This window comes from Acanthisitta chloris, unplaced genomic scaffold, assembly GCF_000695815.1.
Source record: "Acanthisitta chloris isolate BGI_N310 unplaced genomic scaffold, ASM69581v1 scaffold22547, whole genome shotgun sequence".
Taxonomy (NCBI): domain Eukaryota; kingdom Metazoa; phylum Chordata; class Aves; order Passeriformes; family Acanthisittidae; genus Acanthisitta; species Acanthisitta chloris.
This window is the reverse complement of record NW_008683469.1, coordinates 7,365-31,444: the sequence shown is the minus strand read 5'-3', so window position 1 is coordinate 31,444 and position 24,080 is coordinate 7,365. Positions and strand designations below refer to the sequence as shown.

The 24,080-nt window shown below is 38.0% G+C and overlaps 1 protein-coding gene across 1 annotated transcript in view; it reads right to left on the bottom strand.

The window, feature by feature from the left end:
- Positions 1 to 1,752: 1,752 nt before the first annotated feature.
- The window catches only part of WWC3 (WWC family member 3), a 27,211-nt gene continuing 4,883 nt past the window's right edge, over positions 1,753 to 24,080 (bottom strand). Inside the window, exons 4-16 of the mRNA XM_009078960.1 lie at positions 23,263 to 23,837; positions 17,245 to 17,365; positions 16,404 to 16,478; positions 15,934 to 16,020; positions 13,424 to 13,616; positions 10,418 to 10,585; positions 9,616 to 9,767; positions 8,931 to 9,090; positions 7,616 to 7,780; positions 6,187 to 6,279; positions 4,942 to 5,172; positions 4,120 to 4,247; positions 1,753 to 2,707 (exon numbers count right to left, since the gene is read on the bottom strand). Of these exons, the coding sequence (XP_009077208.1) occupies positions 2,641 to 2,707; positions 4,120 to 4,247; positions 4,942 to 5,172; positions 6,187 to 6,279; positions 7,616 to 7,780; positions 8,931 to 9,090; positions 9,616 to 9,767; positions 10,418 to 10,585; positions 13,424 to 13,616; positions 15,934 to 16,020; positions 16,404 to 16,478; positions 17,245 to 17,365; positions 23,263 to 23,837 (2,215 nt within the window). The 3' untranslated portion in view covers positions 1,753 to 2,640. The remainder of the gene's footprint in view (positions 2,708 to 4,119; positions 4,248 to 4,941; positions 5,173 to 6,186; positions 6,280 to 7,615; positions 7,781 to 8,930; positions 9,091 to 9,615; positions 9,768 to 10,417; positions 10,586 to 13,423; positions 13,617 to 15,933; positions 16,021 to 16,403; positions 16,479 to 17,244; positions 17,366 to 23,262; positions 23,838 to 24,080) is intronic.

Sequence of the window (24,080 nt, the reverse complement as noted above, 5' to 3'; positions counted from 1 at the left end):
TCCCTACACTCTGCATCCCTTTCAGGTCTTCAGTATAACTTCTCCAAGACCTCCAGTTTCTCAGATTTCCTCTTATTTTTACATGAAAATTCATTACATTCACCTAAATGACAGTGTTATTCAAAATACAGTTTTTATGAAAGCGTCAAGAATGCATCAAATATAAAACATTCAAGAAAAGTCCTTGACACACAACAAAACTCTATTTCTGTTTATGGCAAATTATTTTATTTTGTAGAAGAAATACTTTCAAATAATACAAAAATGACACAATCATACAGAACTGTGACAAAAACAAGAGAGATGAATACTGAGTATGATAACTCATTACCACATCAAGACAGAACTCATTACAGCAGTCAGAATCACAGACCCACAAGATACACCGACAACGTTTCACACCAACTGAACCCTTGACAGAGAGGCCACCAGACACTGTCCTTCGTTATACAGTCACAGAATAATTTAGGGTGGTAGAAAGGTCCCTACCCCAACTCCTGCTCACAGCAGGCCTAATGCTACTAGATGCTCCAGGCTGTATCCAGTTGAGTTAAGTCTTCAACCCCTCTGTGGTCAGAGCACTCCACCTCTCTGGGCAACACCTTCCAGTACCTGACCACTCTCACAGGACCATGGTGTTGTCTGTTCTTAGTATACTACAAGTACTTCTGCATGGTAACTTTGGGTAAACACTACTAGGTATGGGTCTCTGCTGAAAACGAGAAGTGAAATTCTGACTAACTGGTCTTTTCAAGTAATGAGCACCGAAAATCTGGCTGTCCCTAGACTTTTACCTGAACACTACAAATTTCTTTGCATGATTTGGTTTTTGTCTGCATTGTTTCTGAACATGTCTAGTTGTGCCCAAGGACCTCAATATACACCCACCAAAACTTAACAGCAAAACCAGGCTTCAGGATGGATAGCACAATAAATGCTGAACATACTTGAGTTTCACATATATGGCTACGTGACTGCAACACTTGACACCTGTAATGATTATAGGCCATATTGGAAACAGGGAACACTACCTTAAAATTATCACCCTTCTTAATTAACAATTTAGGTTTACAGTCTTTTTTCTCCGTTACTTTTTGCCTCAGTGTGGATAAGTAAAAGTAATTTAATTTCACTTCCAGGTTTTCCTGACCTTTGACAAGTTAACCGAGTATAAGCTCTTGAAACTCACAAAACTTATTTACAAAATATTTGAAAATATTCTGATAGGTTTGTCTAGTTTTTGGCCGATGTTGTTTTGATTCCCTGACATAAAAATCTGGAACCAATTTGACCTTTAATTAAGAGACAACATGATCTTCCTTCTAGGAGATTGCAGAAATTTGCAAAGTCAGTCTTGTGTTGGGCACCTCTCTTTGTAGGTAATGTATAATTAGAAAAATATGAGAAACTCTATTATAGTAGCTTAGTAAAGAAGTATTTTTACATACTTGCAGGATGCAAGGACACAAAACTGGCATTCTCGGGAATTTAGGGTGACAGTCTTTCATTAAAACCAATGGTCACGAGTAAAATTGTTTCTTACTGGATTTTAGCTGGTCCAACTAGCAATCAAGTGAGCTGCACTCCCAGAATTACACACCTTCCTCCTGGAAAGCATCACTGTTCAACAGAGCTTGCATGCAGTAACCACAGAGCACATCCTGTAGGATGGACATGTGTTTCAGCACCCTTACTTAGAGCAGCTGCTAGCTGAAATCAGGACACATGTACTTTCCTGAATCAGACCAGAACCTTTAAAACTATAGAAATCACTGTAACATTCCCTTAGCAGTCTTTGCACACAGCTAGCTCACACTGCTCTTTTAACTCCCTTCTCGTTAAACAGCGAAACAAAGACCTGTCACCCTTTTCCTTCCCCCGTTAAAATGAGGATCTAGTTAAGAATATAAAGATACTTCAGACGCAACTGAAATGAAAACAATCTATTAGTGCACAGTAAGAACATGCAAATGAATTCTGCAATGTTTAACACCACTTCTAATCAGGGTTAGACACATTGCAGGTGATAATATTTTGCTATAACACAGACAGTGCTAAAGGATACAATGTACATAATAAGCTACAGATAATAAAGCTGAAAAAAGTGACAATTTTAGAACATAGTATTTTCATTTCAGGTATCAGAAACAAAACCAGCTCAATGGTTCCATTCTACTGTATGACAAATACTGAAGAACAAAATTTCAGTCTTAAAATACATCTTAAAGTAGGTATTTTCCTTCAAGGAAAAAAGGCACTATAAATAAATTACACTACAGTGAATTTGCCTGAACTCACTTTGTTTCTGTCTTCCAGCCTTTAAGTCAAATAAAACAGCATAAAAACTGTACACGCTCTTAACAGGATAGTCGATCTTTTATAAAATAAGTTGTCTTCAGAGATGTCAGTTTCACAACAAGGAAAAACCAAGCCTTGTTGCAGTCGCTATTATAAAATATATATGTATATATATTTATATATATGTTTTTGTTTACGTTTACTTTTTTTACTTTTTTTTATTTTTTACAAAACGTGTATATTAGCTTTTGCACAATTTTTTTTTTTTTTAAGAAACTTGGCTAATCTAAGAACTTCATTAAAATAAAAGCGATAAATACTTCATGTTTACAATGCAACATGTCATACATCATCAGCTGGCAGAGGAGGTATGTTAATCCTTGGTCTTGTAAAAAAAGCTATCTTCTCTCTGTGACCAAAACAAGAGAAAAAGAAAGTAAATTAAATATTACATTAAATGAAATATTAAATCAGATATATGCCTACATTCCCCCTTCCCCCCCACAGAGAACATAATTTCTTTACTCTGGTTAGTGTTTGTTACTTACATACTGAACTGGTGGTTTATTTGAGTACAATGAACTTATAAAAACTACTAAACCTCACTATATACTTTTTGCAACATTCCGTTGAGCACAATTACTGTTTTTGAAAATCGAGGTGGAAGCTTCATACAACTCACTGAACATCAGTCATAGTTGACTGAAAAAAGGCTTCACAGGACAAGCTCTGCAATGCAAAGCTCACCCTTGTACAGTTTGTAATAATGTCTACAAAAAGGGGGAAAAAAATCTCCATTATTGCTTCATTGTTGGTCAAACAGCACATGCTGTAAAGTAAGTGGCGTAAGAAATGGATGTGTACATAAAAAGGGCAGAATGTAACAAATAAAGCTTTTGCTTTCATCTTCTACATGCCATTTTATTCAATTCTCCATATTTTTATCTCAGCAAACCATAAACCCTCCTCTCTTATTACCACCGACATAAGATGTAAAAACAACTCTAAAATTTCTACCCCTCTTACTTCCTCCCCACCTTTGTGAGAAACACCTTTCCAATATAATTCAAGCAAAAAATGACATTAAAAGGACAGACAGCTTTTCTATTTCACTCAAGTATTCCCTGCACAAAATTCTGAAAGTCTAAACACTGGATGAAATAGTATAACACAGCATTACAGCTGAGTTGTCCTCCACATCTATGCTGCATTAACATCTCCCTATTCTTACTGCAACTCTCCCAATAAAAATTATAAAAATTTTAATGCTTAAGCAATAAAGTCTCTGTGAAATTCACTTTATCAACACCACTTGTACGCAAAATGAACTGTCATAAAAAAAATAAAGCCAAGAGAGAACACATACCATGTAAACAGATGAAACAGGAAACAGAGTCCAGAGAAAAAAAGCTTCTTGAGAGAAAGCTGGAGTATTACTGAGTAGTTTCTAGGGGGAGTGTGTTACTAGTAATGTGTATGTATCACATTACACAGAGTATTTATGCCCACAGGCTTGCACTGAAGAACTGCAAATCATTCAAACTTAATAGCAACTAGGCTAGGTTGGAAGAATCACCTGAGCTATGTTTGTATTTGATGACTTGTTTGGTGTTTTTATTTTAATTTCATGTGTACTAGAACACTGCAAGTTTACCTTACCTTTGGCTCTTTGGACTACAGAGAATTTAAAGGGAACTCATAGCCAAATCAAGATACAGTTGGAGCTCAGGAGACACAGAGAATTTAAGCTATATGATTTGGAGAGCTTTAACCTTTCTAATGAACTGTTGCTATGCTATTTCAGTATGCATTACCACTTACCTAAAAGTCTGCACCTGAATAGGCTCCTTCTGATTTTGCCCACGCAACTGGTATATTTCTTTTGATGCTTTCTTTAGCATCTTTTCAGCTGCTTGCTCTTGGTGATGTTCAAATTTGGTCTGTCTGGTCTGAAAACAAGAACATAATGCTTAAAATGGACATGTGAATAAATAAAACACCAGAATACCCCCTTTAAAATGGACTTTTTTCCCCCACTCACCACAGTAAAACCACACAAGTACATTGTCTGAAATAGCTAATCATCTAAGAACTATGAATGCAAAAGACTGTTTCACTTCTTGATGCTCTTCAGATAGGTATGAAATTAATGAGATTTACTGCACATGGATCTGTCAAACAAGATCTTAAAATAAATTTAGGCTCAGTCTTCTGATAATCCAATAGCAATTTTGTTTGTTGCACAGTTTTGCCACCTTTGTCTAGACAACTTCTTTTTTCAAGAACAGGAAATCAAAACTCATATACTTAGGGAACATTCCAAATACTTGCAAAAATTACATATCAAATCAGCAAAATTTCTTTCAAAAATCAGAAGAAAGAAAATCATTGAAGTTCCAATAGTAAGTATCTAAAACCAAAAGCCCAAACCAAAAAGTGCCATTGGCAAATAGTGTCATTCTCCAATAACTGTCCTCAAAGAAATAGAGTTTGGTTAATAATCAATGCAACAGTTTTTATTGTGCTAAACTCAAGAATATAAAAGCAACATTCACTGCTTGAAATTCAGTTACAACAGCTCTTTAGACATCTTGTGAGAGTCAAGACATTTTGAAACCAGGTGCTTATGTCATGTTACCATACCTGCCTTTCTGCTTCCTTCAACAAGTTTCGGAATCGCTCGTCCCGGAGGACCCAGTGGGGTAGATCTGTCTGCCCTCTGTGCTGGGCATCTTCCAGACGCTGTCTCAACTCTCTTAAAACACATATCTCCTCATTCAGCTGTCTCTGTCTAGTTCTAGATGCCTGGAGATCCAGCTCCAGGTCTAAGGATGTCCTTGCCATAAGCTCAGCCAAAGATGATCTGCAGGACTGCTGAGTTATTAGGATTCAAATAAAACACACAATAGATTACTCTCAACGTGGTTTACTGGTCTGTCTTTAGCTATATAGAGCATATGTTTTTCTGCACTTACTTCACACACAAAGTCTTTTTGACAAGCAGTTTTGGAGATTATTTCTATCCCCCAGTGCTAGCTGTAGGGGTTTTCTGTGCCATACATAAACTTTTTCAATTAATTCTTTTTACCAGCTCCTTTTACAGTCTCCTTTTGACTTATAAATATTTTACTAATTGAAGTTTATGGATGAAAATTTCATGTTATGATGACAATTAAAGGGATGCAATATGAAAACCTCACCGTGAAGTCATGATATATTGAGCAAAATTCCTCTGAAAGGGCTTCATTCAGTATTAGCTTTGAGATACTTTCTGAATCAAATGGGAGGCATGGCTGGCTACTTGCCTACACCAGCAAGGTATTAATTTCTGCTGACCAGGCTACACTTTATGTGATTTATATACACAGCATTAATGCCTTACCTGGCATTCTCTGCCCACTTGTTCCATAGCATGTAGGGTGACACAGGGGCAAAGGGAAAGCTTAACCTATTCTTTCCTGAACACTTGGGTCTGAAATACTATAGTTTGTTAGGCTGCATGGGAGTGGAGATGAATGTTTTACTGTCACATTCACATACATTTCTCTGGGCCTGCACCCTGAGTCAGAAATTAGATTTTAAAGATGTATCAAACTTTACATCTAAATCAATACAAATTCAGTCCCCAATAAACTAACTTTTGCCTGCCACACTTTTTTCCCTCCTTAATAACTGTCCACAACTGTATTTCACTTCTCTATGTCCACCTTATAGCTAAAAAGCCCAAAACAAACCCAAAACCAGGCACCCTTTCCCCAATTACACTGCAGAAGCTTTATACATTCCCAAAAGCAACATAATGTACCTGTAGACATCTAAAGCTTAAGTATAAAAGTGCCAGTGTTGTAGCTACTGAGTGCAAGCTGCCCAGCAGTCTCCTGGCTGTACCTGCTTGTACCGCAGAGTGCGTCTCTCCAAGGTGTTCCGGACAAATGGAGACTTCCTTGGCAGGGTTGAACTGTCACTGTCACTGCGATACAGCTGATGAGAAAGGAGATGGAAAATACAGGTTGCTTACAAGGTCACCTACATTAAGAAATCAGCATTACTTTTTTTTTTCCTTTTGCATTTGAGATTTAGTTTTTTTTAATGCACTGAAACCATCTTGTTTTAAGCGACTGATTTTTGTCAGCTTTAGTTATTTATAAAAATTTATGTGCTCATATGGCATAGTTACACTAACTCAAGGAAACTTAAAAACCATCAGTTTTACAGAGCAGTTTCATCAAGCATTCTACTAACCATCCAAGACAATTTAACCTAAAAAAGGGGAGGAGAAGGGACTTACAATCAGTAATATTTCTTCCTAAAGAATATATTGTTACAGGCACAAACAGTAGAGTATCCCACCTTTACCTCCCATCTGATTTTAAGTAAATGCAGATTCAGTGAGAGTGTCTAATAATCCTTTCCTTTTCGTGCTTTGTTCTGGTGTGTGAGAGTCTTTTACTCACATTCCCTATATTAGAAACAGATAGGTAATCCAGAAATCAAACTGAAGAATTTGAAGGGCTCCACAGATGCACTGCACACAGTGTAAGTAAGAGCAAAAACCAGACCATCCTTGGTTTAGGATAAAGCACAAAGGTTAAAAATCATTACTGCATTTTCAAACTCAAGCTCTCAGAAGCTTGTGAAAGAGTACGACCAAAGCTATGTGCATTCCACCAATGTTGCAAAATCAATACCCATGTCTTGATCTGCAGTACCATGAGCCAACTGCTTATAAGCCTTTTGCCACTGAACAGAGCAATCAGCTAATATGAGCTAGAAAACTGCAGTGCTGATTCTCAGTTACTTGTATCAGTGCAGCCAGGAATCCTAGGTCCCACTGTAACAGGCACCTTACGACTGATATTCATGACTGCAATCAGTGTCATGAATATTTATGCATAACCCTAGGAATATTTATGCAATAAGTCTAGGATTATGCATTCAGTACCCTTTTCCAAACTTTTAGGTACCTGAAAGTTAAGCATGACTTCTAAGCTAACTGTTTATGCACCTCACTGGACAGCATTGAACGTCTGTAAAATCAACCACCCTAACCTAACATTGAAGGTTGCCAGGGAAAAAAGCTTAATATCTATTTTGTCATAGATTCTTAAATTTCAAACTCAATCCCTTCAGGTTTAAAACTCTTAAAAAGAGTCAGGAAAACTCTTTGCCACCGCAATGTTTAAATTCAATGCAAGATTATTCATTAGCATTAAAAAGTAGTCTACGTTTCTTATAAATGTAAAAATCTTCAATTATCAAAAATGTGTAATATACTTGTGTGGAAGCCCTTCCCCCCTCCTTTTAAAGCCGTACTCACTCTGCAAACATATTGACTTCGAGCTCCAGGCGAGAAGGTCTGGGAGCGAACAATAGTGCTACTGCGAACAAAGGCAGAGCCTCGGGGCCTGCGGCTACTTCTCTCCTTTGGAAGAATAGCAACTTCTTCAGGAAACAGATCCTCAGTGTTAGTTTCCTTATCCACCTAAAATTTCAATGAAGGAGACTTTTTTATTTTTTCCTCATTTTCTCTCTCCTAACAAAAACAATCAGACACTTAAACAATATCAAAAGTCGACAATTTGCGCTGCTAGCTAGATTCAAATTAATGAGCACTGAGAGCACAGGATGAATCACCTAATTTTTGAAAAAGTTTTAAAAGTAGGTCATTCAAAATTATAAGATTACCTTTCAGAAGCCTTTGCTGGAACAGTAACAATTATGAGATGCAGTTATAACATGAATCATAGCTGCAGAGCACAAGGACTGCATTCAGGATTGGCAACTGGGCATTAACCAAGCTACCACCTGATCCTCAGCCTCAACAGAAGAAAACTGAGTCACCTTTCAATAAGCACAGTGACTCTGAAGCAAGTAACCACCTTAAAAAACTAGGGAATGTTGAATAAAGAGAAGAAACTCCAAAAAATGAACTGAAGGACTGTTGAAATAATACAGGAACACTAAAATATTCAGAAAAAGAGAAAACAGACTACTGTAGCAAAGTGTCCAAACTTGAAGATAACTCACTCCTCAAAAGGAGGTTTGATCTTCCCTAAAGGCAGTACAAACAGCTTATGCTCCTCTGCTTCAATGACAGTGTGCTGATTTCAGCTTGTTCAGGATTATTTTCAGTGTCTCATATCTTGAACACAAAAGATTTTAAATACATCAGTCCCAGCAGAATTGTTCCATGTTACTGTAACACTGAAATGGCAATGCAAGTCTTAAAACATTCAGCTTCTTTCTTCACCATTCCTTCAAAAATTTCTAAGAGCACTGGAATTTGATCATGATCTTTTCCATTACAATTTCAGGTAAACACAGAAATTGATGACATTGATGAGCATTTACAGTTTAGATCAAGACCACAGTAAAAGCAGTTTGCCTTTTGATGTAAAACCCAATTTCTATTCATAAATAACTAGAAAGCAAACTAAAATCCCAGCCCTGAATAGGGCATTTCTAAAATTCAATACCACAATGATGTCATAAAGGCAATGCTCATACAGAGTTGCTAATGTAATTTCTGATTCTTTTCTCTACTGGTCAATTCAGACTCCAACTCCAAGAGTAACACACTGTGTGTGCCAGGCAGTGTGACATTTCCATACTGCAGTGTCTTCTCTCATTACCTTCAGTGGTGGAGGCTGCATTTTTCCAGAACTGTACTGGCCTGCTTGAGCTGCAAACATGTGTCCAGCTAACGCATCCCCACAAAACGGCTCTGGATAAGGAGGACTAGTCTGGGTGCAATTACTGCATCCACTGTCAACAGATTCTGCTTGCCAACTCCTAAAGTCAGAACATCACAATAATTTTGTAGGTATTAAAAAAACTCATGCAATTCTGTGTCATGTTTATGTATTTCATTATCCAAGTCAGTTTATCATTTTAGAGTATTATTTCTCCAATAAAAATACAGAATTTTCAAAGGGAGAACATAGCCCACTTGCATTTCTGCAGATGCAGACAAGCAAATACATTTCATAGCAAAAAAACCAAAAATCACCTTCCCTAATTTTCTTAAAGCATATGTTCTGGTCTTTATGACAATACTAATTTTCTGTTTGATATAATATTTTCCCACTCCCCAAATTTCAAGTCCTCTAAACTCAACCAGCTATTCAAATAAGGTTTTCTCCTGTTTGCACATCATCACATAACACAATTTTGTACATGTAACACTAACAGGGAGCAAATCTCAGAATAAAGACCTATTGTTTCTCCTGCTGCATTTTGGACTATACCCATAGAGCATATATCTTTGAGGTATCAGTTATTATCTGTTTGATGAGGTATTTAAATAACCATTTTTACCTTTCTGATATGGCTTCTGCCTGATCTTCCTTTCTTTCAATCTCCAAGATTTCCTCTTCTGTGTACTCCAGTTTCACTCTCTCTTCTGCCAACTCTCTTTCAACTGCTTCCAGCTGGGCAGTGGTCCTAGCTAACAGAGCTGTCACTGCATCCTGAAAGGTAATTTAGACTTCAAATAAAACTGTTTGAACAAACTCATGTACTTAATGCATATGATTCAGAAAAAACAAAATAAAACAAAGCCATTGCATGTTCCTTAAAGACTAAAAAGAAGGAACAAAAAAAAAAAAAAAAACCCCATAACCAAAACCCCCAAACCACAACCAAAACATCCATCCTGAATCTTAATGATGAAAAATACATGGTGTTCAACTTGTCACAGGAACTAGGCAGACTGTGTCTCACTGTGGAGCATTATCCAGCAAGTTAGGTTAGCAGAGAACTCTTGAGGTCATCTAACCTGATGTCCTGCCCAAAGCAGGCGAAGCATCATAGCCACATCAGGTTGTCCAGATGGAAATTGCACAGCCTATCTTGACAACCTCTTCAAGCATAGAAGCAGAAATTTGTGACATGTTTTAGCTGCTGGAAATGTGCATACAAACTTACACAGGGTACTACTACAGGCACCCATCCAGTCATGATCTAGATTTTATTATTCTCCCAAAATCCAGCTCTTGCCACATGAGATAAATTAAGGTATCACTTTCTGTGCACCTTGGAAACCTGCACCGAGGTAAGATCACAACCACCCACACAGCAGGTCAAATAAAGTAAACATATCACTTCTTTAGAGCCATACTGTTTTAACTGTAGTTACATTTCCAGAAGACTGGGGAATACTGTCTTCACACTGGTTTTTGGTCTTTGCTCTCTGGTGGTCTGAACCAGTGAAGATCTGAACACTATACCAGTGAAGCTGCATCTCACCACAACTCTCTGCATCAGTCAGGTTTATCTGAGCAATGCCCTGTAAAAAACAAAAAAGTATTGACCATAATAAGATAAACATGCTGTGCAGGACAGACACCTTCTCATTTAAAGAGCATTTTATTTACAATGTAAAAACTCCACTTCATCAAATACTAGTGGAGTCTCTTAAAAAAGAGACAGTTTTGTTCTGTTGTGGTATGATGTCTAACACTCTGAATTTCTTGCCTCTTGCTTACTACCAGGATCAGAGTAGATACTCAGTTTTTTAAAGTTGAAAAGTAAAATTGATATGACTGATGCAGATACAACTGACACCTAACAGCCATTAATATTTTTTAAATCCTCTCAACTACATATCTGATTTCTACATATTACTTTAACAATATTACTTTCATCTGGTGGGTTTTTTAAGAGAACTATATTCTGATACCCTTCCGTTCTCTGGTCCTCAGAGGCATCCATTAAATAGAAAAAAACAATGTTATGCAACCCAATTTTTTGTTTTCTGCCTATTTCTATAATAACATTTTTCCACTTTCTAAGCCATCCTTACATCTCCCAGATTCAGGTGAAAACAGGTTTAATGGATGCTCCCCAGGAGAAGTATCCCAAATTCTGAAGTAGCCCTACTCCATCAGAGAGTCCTCATGTAAGAAATTGCTGAGTGCTGTTCACCTAAATGTCAAACAGCTGTGGGCAAATCCAAACTGCCTATTTTATTCCAAATTTTTTTTTCCAATTGGTTCACTAGCTGGACCTAGCAATGATTTTATATCAGTTAGCTTTTAACTACTGCTTTTGGCTTTATCTGGCTATCTCTACCACCTGTTCCTTTCCATGCTAATGGACCACGTGCTAAGAATGTTTTCATTTCTATCACTGGAAAAGTCCTGTACAAAATGGTTTTCATCTCTTACAAATCTAATAGCTGGAAACAATGATTCTAATAGTGAAGAAGCAGAAAATGCATACAGAAACTGCATTCAACTTTAAACAGGTAAAGGAACAGTTAATTAGAAAACAGTAATAAAAAAATTCATTGCATTGTTTTTCCAAGATGAATGATCCCTGGGGCTCTGTTTAAACAGGTGCATAAAGCACAATGGAGATAAGTTTTTGAGACTAACAAAATAATGTGATATGGGGATACAGCATGTTACTGAGAAAGTAATTTCATGTCAGTATATTGGGGACTACAGAGATGCCTTTTTTTCTATATAAAACACAGATGTCTTCTAATTATCTATTCACTGTGATGCAGTGTAAGATAAAACACAGATGTCTTCTAATTATCTACTCACTGTGATGCAGTGTAAGAAACATATCAAATACTCACACTTTTGCATCAGAGTTGGGAAATGTTTAATGTTTAAATAGACACTTCAATGCACCTACCTTAAGAAACTGTGGCCTTGTTTCTCTCTTTTTGAGTAACATTCTTAATTTATCTTAAACAATGTTACCAACTACTGTTGACAAAGATATTTCTGGCAAAACTACACTAAGACCATATTGAAGAGAAAAAAAATCGCTATCAATATAACCTGAAGAGCTATCAATTTTTGGCAATTCAGTAACAGCACTTAGAACAAAAGTGCCCTAAGCTGAGATGCACTCGTGTCCTTATCAAGATGCTTTACACTGAAATAGCTATTTAGCCTCCCAGAGGAACAATCTATACCAGTATATAGCATTTTGCACCAATGTATCCAGCCTGTTCTTGAAATGCTTTCTCTTTGATGATGTTGTAGTGCAAAAACCAACAAAAATTCCTCCTGTAGACAAGACCTTGGGTCCACTTTCATCAACATTAAGACCTGTGCTTATGTAAGATGCTACTCAGTTTTCAAGGTGGACTAACAAACATGCATTGTTGACCATATTCACTCAAGTAAACACCTCTTAGCCATAGCCCAGCATGACAGCAAGATGTCTGTACCTCTTAACTTCTTCAATAGGTTTTAAAAAATAAATTTCACTAACCCATTCAACCAATCACTGAAACAGCAGCCTGCTCACTTCAAAACAGGCAGGACATCAGCTCCAAGGAAGACTCATTTTAGCATCTTTATATTTGACAATAGCTAAACAAAGTTAACGTTCAACACATCTGAAGTTAGCACATGGTATCTCGATCAGTTTAAAGTAAAAGGCTGATGGAACAGAACTGTTCCTGGACAACTACAATCCTGCAACAAAGACTGATGTAACAGTAGTCCTCTTCACCCACCATGAAATAGCAAGAAAGAATCTGTATTTGTTATCTTTTTATTAGGAAAGCATTTGAATGGTACTGATTCCTCTCACAGGCATTAGTGCCACACAGAAACACAAGTCTTAAGCACACTGCAGTCTGAAAGCTGTCAGATGAAGTCTTTTGGGAAAAGTTTAATTTTTTTTTACTCAGTGCTTTCCTTCTTGCAACGAAATTTAGCAATAGCAGATTTTCCAACTTTCCACAAAACAGACATTTCTAAGAAATGCAATAAATAAATATAGAATTAACTCCTTATCTTCTAAATCCCATAGCAATGAATGGAAACCTTACATCAATTTTCAATGTGCCTCTGCAGTGTACACAGTGGAACAGATTACTTTCAACATTGATTAAACTACTCCAATTCTCAACCTCTGCTAACCATTTCCAAGACTTTATGTAACCTAAAATGCACATATTTCAATTTTTTTTAAAAGCCCCACCTTTTCCTTAACAGAACTATACTTTACATACGTGAAAAATGTACACATGAACATGTAACTATCAGAACTTATGGAAAAATGAAGTCTTTACTTTCTCCTTTCAATCTTGAAAATTATTCTTCAAATAACTTTAGTTTCCAGTAAGACATGACTTTTAAGAAACAGAACCACTTACCAACAGCTCTTCTTGTTGCTGATGATCAACTGAACAGATATACAGCTGCAGAGATTTTAATTTCAAAACACTTGAATGCACAGGGATTCGGAAAACTTCATTAAATATTAACGGAGTTTGGAATTCCAAAGCTCTAGAGCAGTAAGTGGTTGGTGTGCCTGACTCAAGCGGTGGCAAATAAACTCTCACATGACTGGGAAGAGCAAAATTGACAAACAGCACAATTCAGACAGAGAAAGATGTTTTGCATTTCTAAAACTCAAGCTAAGCAAAAACATCAGTGTAACTTCTACGTTAAGAATCTACCCTGGGATCTCCTCATTACGAGAATTTACTTTGCATTCTTAATGCAGATGATCTGCAAACCTGATCTGGAAGTGATATATTTTTCTAACTAAAAGTACTTTTTTTTTAACTTGGTGCTTAAGCAGAGGCATCAAGTGGCACTTGAGCTGCACTGAGGTATCCAAAGCATCTAAAAGGAGCTAGCAATTATGACACAGGATCTATGGGAGAGCTGCTTGCAGTCTTCCTCTGAGGAGCAGCAGCTGAAGGCCAGGTGCTGTGCTATGATATTTCAAATGGAAACACATGCCTATGTTTAGGCGACTGAATTGCTCCAGAAGTCACTGATCCATTTCTTCCTTCCACCCACTAAGTAACCCTTTTTTCCTCCTTAAGAAATTCAGTACAAAAGGATGGTGAAAGAAATCTGCACTCATTGCATCCATCTGCAGTCTCAAAACAAATTTCAATATCTGGTACCATCTCATTTGAGATTCTAAGCCAAAACCAAAATCAACAACTATTTTCATCTGACAGAAGGCAGCAGAGCTACTTAGAGAATTGCTTCCATGCTCTCCCTGTTCTGACTGCTTGTCCAGCCCCTACAATATCCTATTCCTTCCCTTGTGCCAGCAAACAGTTTCATGCAACTGTGTTGTGACCCAGATTAGAAAACCTATCTGGGTTAAAAAGATAACCTAGCATAAAACCCACAAAGGCTCAAGGAATAAAAAAACTGCTCCAGCTCAGAGGCTCACTCAAGTTGACTACATGGCTGCATAAACTCTTATGCCACCACCAGAGAGGAGCTGACACTGGTAGGCAAATAAATGGCTAGAGGACAATTGGAAGAGCTCACTATGGTGGAACTGCAGCACTGGAATGTGAAGCATCAGCTAGTTAAACTGATTCACATGCTGCAAATAGGGAGAGATCCAGCTCCTCTGCTCACTGGCTGTCCAGGTAACCTTCCCCCAGCTGCCCCAGCAACAGATTCAACGAATGTACAGTTCCATGGAGGAGTTCATTAAACTGGCTAAAAGATTTTTCTCCTTTTTGATAATAGAAATGTATTTTTTGACCAGACAAACCAATCTACCTACTCTGCAGCCATGCAATTACTTGATTCCACCCCAGGTAGGGTTGAGAAAAATAGAGAATAGAACTGCATTTTTGAGTCATTTAAATGCCTGATTGCCTTGATGACAATGTCCAACAAGCCCTCTAGAATAATTTTTTTCCTTGGTGACTCTGTTTTACTATCTTCTTCAGATGATGCTTATTTATTTTTCTGATGACAAGGCAACATGGCTGAGTACTATTTAGTACTTTTCCCCCTATTGTTTGCCCTCACACTCACACTGAAACAAAGCAAAAGACTAACACTAATGTACTCTCTATATGAAGAATTTCCACTAGACTTCTTCAGTGTTAGCAAGATTAAACGTTCTTAAGAAAGACCAACTTACTCAGTGAGATGTATGTCAACTTAACAGCTCCCACCGAAGACTTATTTACAATATAAGTTATCATCCCTCCCTTTTCCAGTTTTCAAACCACCACTCCCAGTGATAAAGATCAACAATGTTCACATGTTGAATTTCTTAATATGCTGATATCTATCACTAGATAAAACAGTGTTTTATGACACACTGCCATTATTTAAGAAACATCTACTAGGATAAACTAACTCATGTTTTATACAATGTGATACAAAATTTGAAAAAGTAGCACAAGCTGCCAGAGGTTAAAACATTCAATCCTTTCTACTGATTCTCAGCTAGTATTTGCATTGCCTTTAGAAGGTCTTTCACAGACACTCAAAGAGAACTATACAGGCCACAAAAGTCTGCGGATGTTCTGGTTGGGGATTTTTTGTTGTTGTTAGTGTGTTGTTTTGTTTTTTTCTGAAAGATAAACAGCAAGGTATCCCTCTTACTGATTAACATAGAGGTTGCCATAGGAATTGAGAACACTACACTAAGCTTATTCTGGAATACATCACAGATACTTTTGAACAAACTTTCCTGTGCATAATAAACATGTAAGTACATAGGTCATTAGAGACTAATGTCCATAAAATTAACCCTTTCCTTATGTAAACTAAGACATACCATCTTCTCCAGAAATGGCTTACTTTTGAATGAAAGCAAATAAACCTACAGTATTTATGACTGTGGCACAAAAGAAGCAATGGTCAGATGTTGGGTGAAATTTAAGCTTACATTTTGCAGTTTTCTTTAACAACTAGACTAGTAAAGTTCTTCAGCTGTAATACATGGACTAACAGACATTCGCTTCCACTGTCATGCCTGAAAAATAAATTTTCTGTGTTAGTCACCAACATTGATATTTTGCTTAAGATACAGAGATGACAGACTAAAAAGATTTAAAGAATATAAAAGCACCTTTTGCTGTTGAACAAATTTCTTACTCAAATCAGTTTTAATCAAAAGCAATTACAGGTATCACGCTGTGATAATAGAACATTATCAATATTAGCTACAGTAACAAAGTTAACGGAACTATGTGACTGATTAATCTGTACAGCCACTAAACTTTGGTGTGTCAGTTCAGAAACTTCTTAAAAATACACACTGCAGTTCAGTTTATTATAAAGTTTTAAAATAAACCCAAGAAAAGTAGTGAACAATTCCTGCTCAGTTGACAGGGAGAAAGAGAAGTAACTACTCACAGAAATCCAACATGTATTTGTGGTTCTTCATTACTGGCACCATCACCATAAACAGGCTCTTCCAGATCTTCATTCCTGCAGGAACAGAAAGTACTGTAAACTACATAGTGACCTAAGCTGTTCAAACATAATGAAATGAACATTTATTATGTGATTTGTGGATTATAAGCAATTGTTTGGTAATACAGAAGAAACTGGTAATACAGAAGGAATTGAGACATCTATTTAAAAACACACAGAAGTAGTAATTCACAGTTGTAAAAACGGAGGTTTTAGAATACCTCTTTCAAAATATTTACATTGTTTTAATATTTATTCTGTCTTTCATTTCTCTTTAGTATCCTCCAAACCTTTTCTTCTCAGTTACTGCTTACTGTGTTAAAACAATTGCATAAAGTAACAAGTCTTTATCTGTCCTTCAATTACTTGGCCAGCCTACATTTTCAGATTTTGAGCAGTTCACATATTTCTTCCTCACAGTTATACTTTTATCACATGCTACTCAGAATTGTAAGTCACACTCTGTAGAATTTTCTTTCGTTACGGACGTGTGAAATGAAATTACTGATTTACAACTAATAAACTGAGAAAACCATCTTTCAAGGGAGAATAGTATGGCATTAGAAAGTCAGAGACAAAGCAAAAGGGACTTGGCACTTGTGAAGATGACAGTGGGATGGCATGTAAACAGCTTCTTTCCTCTAAAATGTGCCATCTAGGATTTTTATGTTACTAAGGACTAGCAATTTTGAAAGCTTACTCATAAATTTACAACTAATTCTTTTGGACCATGTGGTGGAACAGGAATATTTCCAGCTTATTATGCATTTATACACCTGACCTTTTGCTTAAAGCTTCAAACACGCCACTGTCACTAGCCAGTGAATGATCTGAGAGACATGCTGAAACTCGCCTGGCTCTCCTCTCCGATCTTCTACCACTGTCTCCTCGCAGAGTTACAGCTGTCACGGAGGAAAAACAAGTGAAAATAACATCAGCTCATGACAATCTCTTAAATATTAAACACAAAACATGTATTATATCGACACTACTGGCAAAATGGCACAAATGCAGCTTCCTGATTTGCCACCTAACTTTAGAATACAATTCGCCAGAAATTTTCTGTGGGAGAATTATGGAAGGGAGTTTGTGGCTAATTGCTCTCTGACAAGACAAAGTATAATCCAACTGCATTGTTACTAAATGTTTTTCTGGTAGGAGAACCCCTCCCTAAAGGAAGAATTACATTAATTCAACATATGTACACGATATCCTAAACTTTTCAGATTTATGTACTGAATATACAATAGGTTGAATACAAACAGAGACTAATTCTTTTAAGATGTTATCTGATAACACAATGTGAGGTTTTGTTCTCATTTGTTTCTGAATACAAAGTCTCAAAGCATACTGTTTATACCATCACATAATAGCAGCTTTTACTTACAGTCTGAGGGGCATTATCAAAAAGAACCAAGTGCTTTCCAACTCACTCAGACCACTGATTTTTTTCAAATTCTTGGTAAATGACTTTGAAAACTGACTGGGGGAAGGAGGAAGCAATATTCAACCCTCTCTTCCACCCTTCCCTGAATCACCAGCAGCACCATAAATAGCAACTCAGCAATCATTTTCACAATATAACGGCCAACAAAAATTATGTTATACATCAAGTTTTGTACAGGCAAATAGGTATAGCAGCCACCGACCCTTTAAAGTACGTGCACAAGCAGTAATGTTCAAGAACTGCATAGGAGAGGTTTCAACACTTCAGTGATAGCTCCTAACTTCAGGTTGTTTTAAGTCCTAGAGAGAACCATTAAACAAATTTGTGAAGTGCAGTTTCTTCACTGTGCAGTGAAGAACTTTTACCAGCTTACCCCTCTCTTGCTTAAGGCTCAATGACTGCCTTCAAAGCAGAAAAGCAATGGTGAAGAAGTGCCACTTCAAAAGTGGGGAAAGCATTTCATTTGCTTCTGTTCATGCTCAGAAACTTAGCCAGCATGGAAGCATTCACAGTTTCAGCAGACAGCATTTGGAGTGACAGCAGCACAGTGCACACATCACAGGGGAGACAAGCACCAGCTGATACTTCCAGCTGACTGTCCCCAACTAAGGATGAAGCACATCTTACTCAAATAAGTTTCCTTCAGCAGAACACCAGGCCATGGCCTGAGCTCTACCTGCAGAACCCAACTGAGGTACCCTCTGCATGGCATTCATCTCAACTCCCACCCAAGCACCACCAGGACAGGATGTCAGGACTTGGGAACTCGATAAAAGTCTTCCAGGTTAACACAAGCACACCACCACTATCAACAGAAGGCTCTGCCTAAGGCTAGTTGAACCCACTGTGATACTGGCACACAGGATGTGCCAAGCCCAGCAGTGCTGCACCAGCCCAAGGTACCTTCCTGATATCAGGCCACTCACTGCAAAAAGTCCTCAAAGGTGTTGCAAAACTCACATGGTCCTGTTAGGAGCTAAAATTCCTGTATATCAGCAGAGCCAGTTCTCTGTCTTTTGGATTCATAAGGAGCCCCATGGACCTCTCCTCCAAATTCAATGAAGGATTTAGTCATCTTCAGCTATGCAGGAAATTTATCTGCTGACTAGGAACAGCCCAATCTGCATTTGTCTCTGTTTGAACAAAGAATCACCCTGAACCTCCAGTTAGAGCATCCCACCCTTATTGTACATCACACATCGTGCAGTGCTACTCATGACATCCTCACCACAAATGAGAGCCAAGTTCAAGCTAGCACACTAGAAAGCAAAGAAACTATACTTGAACCACACTCTTCTATATCACTTGTACGGATGTGGTGAGTTTGTGGGTTGTTTTGGTTGGGTTTTTTTGGGTTGGTTGGTTACTTTGGTTTTTTTCTTATCTTTTGTAAAGAAGTTTTGATTTGGTGACCCCACTTCATTTCTGTCACAGGTATTTATGCAGAATCAAAACTAGCACTCTGTAGAGACATGTACAGAAAAACATATCAAAGTTTCCCAATAATTTTACATCACTGAAAAGAGGTCGAACTCCATAAAAGTGTATAAATTTATATGAAAGGGCTTCCAGAATTCCTGTACTAATTTCAACAGGTTACACTAGGATGACTTCTTTTTGTAAATAGGCCCTTGGCTCACCCCTCTGCATCAATACTTTGTATAGATGTAGCAGGCTGAAGACCTCATGGGCTCTCTCCTTGGGATGCTCATGTTCCCAATTTGTCTGGAAGAAGTTGGTCTCAAGCATCAATACAATGTAATGAAAACCTGACATTTACAATGTTGTAACTTGACAGTGATTTTCTCACTGCCTGCAGGGCATGGAAGCATTTGGTAACCTCTGGACAGTCCACAAATTTGGGAAATATGCAAACACCAAAACAATAAGGTCAGATTTTGGTTTGCACAGAAGAAGGTTTTAGCAGAGGTTACAGACTTTGCAATGCTAGAAGTTAAAGTATTTTTTTAAACTAATTTTCTAAGACAACAACTTTTCATCTTCTTACTTAAACAACAAAATCAGTGAACAATACATATGATTTTCCAGAACTACTTGGTGCCAAAGTTTGATAAATACAAGGCAGCCCTGATTAAAAGATCTCTTTCTCAATGTCATTAGTTGAAAAAGTGAACTTTCTGGTGTCCAAAATTTCACTAGCTAAGAAAGAACATAAATAAACCTAAAGCTTGTTTCACAAGCTCAGGAGACTACAAATACCACACGTCAGCTCAAAATGCACTAATAAAAGAGTAAAACACTCTCATAAAAACTAATCAGAGACACAAACAGTCCTTACTGACCATGATGCTGTCAGGCATTACTATAACATAATAAAGCTGAAGGTCACAGAACAATTTTCCCAGGAATTTAACTACAACTGTGAATATATTGTTTAGTTGACATAGCAAAAAAAATTAAGTATGCCATAATGATTAAACAGGTAAAGCACAATATCAAACAAAACCAAATGTAGCAAAATCTCCAGTTTCTTCTCATGCAACTCAAAAAAAAAAAAAAAAAAAACCAAAAAAAACCCCAAAACAAAACAACCAACACTTCACACAGAAAAACACACTGGGAATTACAGGCAAAAACAGCACAATAAGAAATTTCAGGTTCACTTACAGTGAATTTTTCTGTTGTGCCGCATGAGAAATAAGACAAAATGAAAAGCATACAGTGATAAATTACCTTTTAGATCTATGACAGTATTTTGCAAACAAGATATTATTTAGGCATTAGAAGAAACTTAGCATTTCAAAGATTATTTTAGTATAGAGAAGAGATAGTGAAGCTATTAAAGCCCAATATTTTATTAACATGTTTCCTCCCACTCTCAGCTTTAACTTCTTCAGGCATATTCCTTTCATTCATACATGCTAACAAATTTCACAGTGTGTCCTTGTGACAGATGCTGAACAATAAAACAGCAGATCAGCAAGTGAACACCAAAACTGCAGCTCCTAAAGAGCCCCTCGAACTTGCTTAAGTGCTGCATCAGTGCAAAATACATGCAGCTTAATCCTCCAAGCCCCCAAGTTTTTCAAATTACCAGCATTACTCCATGTTTTGTCTAGTGAGGAAAGAGGCAAAAGGTTTGTGGGATCCAAGACTTACTGGTTTTGCAGCATCGCACTCTGCCACCAGACCATTGGGTGGCAGTGCAGGGCACACTGAAACCCCAAACCCCCAACATCTGGGGGGTCCCAAACTGGGGTAATATGAGCTTGATGCTCCATCAAATTCTTCCGAGAAAAGAGTACAAAACCAAAATAACTTCAAAACTTCCAACTGCTGCTTGCAAACAACTGCATTACAATTGCAAACCACCAGCTAGTGAGTGTGGAGCATAAAGCAGTAAGAAATCTGAAAGGTTAAACAAATATTTCAATAAGAAATTGCTTTCGATTGCAAATATTTTTTTTAAAATCTCAATAAAAGACAGCCTGGCTACCTTTTAACCGTACAATCTTCCTTGAAAAGCAACACAAAATGCTCTGTTGTACACAGAGAAAACGTTGCAACCCCTGGACTAGGAGCTGGACACTGCAGCACTGACAGCAGGTAGCACAGATGTGTTCTGCCAGAGGTTTTCAGAGAAATGTGAAATGTCCAGAAACATAACAGAGAGGGAAGAAAGGGGAAACCAAAGCAGGAACTTGACCATCACCTTATATTTCTCCCTAGGCCCTCATACCAGGCCTTCACTTCTAGGAAACACGTACGAGCTATAAACAAACTACTTAGACATTTTCACTTACCACAATGGGTGAAGACATACTGTGGTCTGATTTGAGGTTTAAAGAAAGCCTCAGGAAGCCTCTTCATGGCACTAATTAAAGTACAAGCTTACACTCTGGTCTCTGGAATTCTGTTTATTTTGGTCTGAAAGCTACAGTATGGGCACTAGAAATGTTTACAGCTAGTGAAAGTAAATTGTGCAGCAGTATCTTTTGGCAATGCTAGCTGCACTAAGGAAAGTAGGTGAGTCTAGACTCAAATGCTCTTTGAACAATATATGGTTTTTAGTACAGTGGCAATGTTTTCTTTTGAAAAATAAAAAAATGAAAGTTTTTCCATACATACTGTTAATATCCCCCTTCATATTATCACTGACAAGTAAGATTTTGGTAGCATAACACAATGCATTCTCTGGCTGTATTTCACATTATTCCTGTTGTCCTAAGTCCCAAACATAACATTACTAACACAGAATTCTGGATATAGAAATGGGATGGGAATATCAAAAAACCAACTCTAAAAGCTTTTCTCTATTGGTATGGTTTTATTAGAAAAATGAGCACGCCAGCACACTAAAATGTTATCATGAAGGAATACTCTTTTTCATATTAACAGCAGTTCTTTATTTGACTGCTTAAAAGAGGAAAATAAATTTGTCATGTGCTTGTATGTTCAGGCTTTTTATTTTGTTTCGGGTTTTTTTTAAAGTTTTCTGTTTCCCCTTTTGATCTTTCTAATTTATGTTACTGAACTGCAGTGCCTCAGAAGCTTCTGCCAGTGCAAGCTAAAGCTAGTCCATCAACCTCACAGTCAAGCAGGAAAGGAAAACTCAGCATTATGTGTGCTGTGGTAACTGCACACATCACTGCTCTGTGATCACAGAGCACAGGTGCTTGGAGGCAACCAGCCAAGCAGATACTTAACTTATCACACAGCCCCTACAAAAGATGCTCCTTTCCTGATGAAGCACTCTACCCTGAGTGCACTGTGCACTCATGGCCATGCCACCACAGCTTCTGCTCCAGCACACAGCTTGGACAAGGGAACCTGGTCTAGGCTGTATGCAAATGCAGCATGGAGTCAGCTGCCCCTCAAGCACCATCACCTCGTATTTTGTGTGTTAGTTGGGTGTTTTATCTTTGGAGGTGGGGGTCTGGGTGTTGTTGGTATTCTCCTATCTCCCCTGGGTTTGCGCTGCTTTAAATTATCAGAATAATGGCAACATGGGCACAACTGGGGCCTCAGAAGTAACTAACCCATGCTTTTTTATGAATATCTTACTAATTCTTTATCATGCTGTGATACACTATATTCCAATGAACATCTGTATTCCATTCCCTTTCTTCCACCCAACTCATGACCATTTTAAGATCTATTCGTAAGGATTTCTCTATTCTTTCACCTCTTTGCCCTAAATCTAAACTTTGGGTTTGGCTTTTTTTCCTGTTTTTTTGGTTGGGTGTTCTTAACAGTTAACATATACCATGAAATTTTAACTGATGGTAGTAAACTAAGCCAAACTGAGGAACAATCTCTACTGTGCTGATATGCTTAGGTCTGTGTGACATTTTCTATGGTAATGTCACAAAATAATGTCCATGAACTCACCTCCACCAGTTTGGACCGCAGTCAGGTGTGGTCCCATTTCTCGCAGCCCTTCATTGTCCAGAGGGTAAGTGGATGTCTGAGATGAGCTCATTCCTTGTGCATCATCGTCAACCAACGCTGTGGTCTGAGCCCTGAGCATTTCCAGGGCTCCCATGCTTGCCATCTCCTCAAAACCTTCTGACATCTGAGCCAACGGAGAATCTCGAGACGCAGAGAGAAACGGGGTGTCCAGAGGTGAGCTCGGAGGGGACAACGATGACAAGGAGGACCGTGATGACAGAGATGCCAGGGACTGGGGGGTATCCAGAGACCTCCGCTGCTTATTGAAATTCGAGTGTCCAATGGGATCAGCATATGGCACATCCTTTGTGAGAGACTCGAAGGGAATGATGTCAAAGCGTAAGTGTTGCCCGTAGTCTGTAACGCCGTCTGATTTCTCATACTGCGGAAGGCCATAGATGTCCGTAAAGCTGACTGAGCTGAGGGACCCTCTGCTGGAGGCCAAGGACCCTCTGCTGGAGGCCAGGGATCCCCTGCTGCTACCAGAGGACATTGTGAGGGTGCTAGCTGACAGACTACAGCAGGCCAAGAAAGAGAAAACAAAAAAGGCCCTTTCAGATATAATCGGAAACACCGGAGCAGACATAGAAACATCAATCCAGATTACACAAGCAATTTTTACATGCATTCAGTACAGTGACACGGAGAGGTGACTTGGCATTTTAAAGTCTAGCTTGTGTCTCTTGCCCTGGTTTCAGGCACAGCCATGACTGGAACAGCACATGTGACAGCCAAATCAGGGCCAAGTGCCTGAAGAC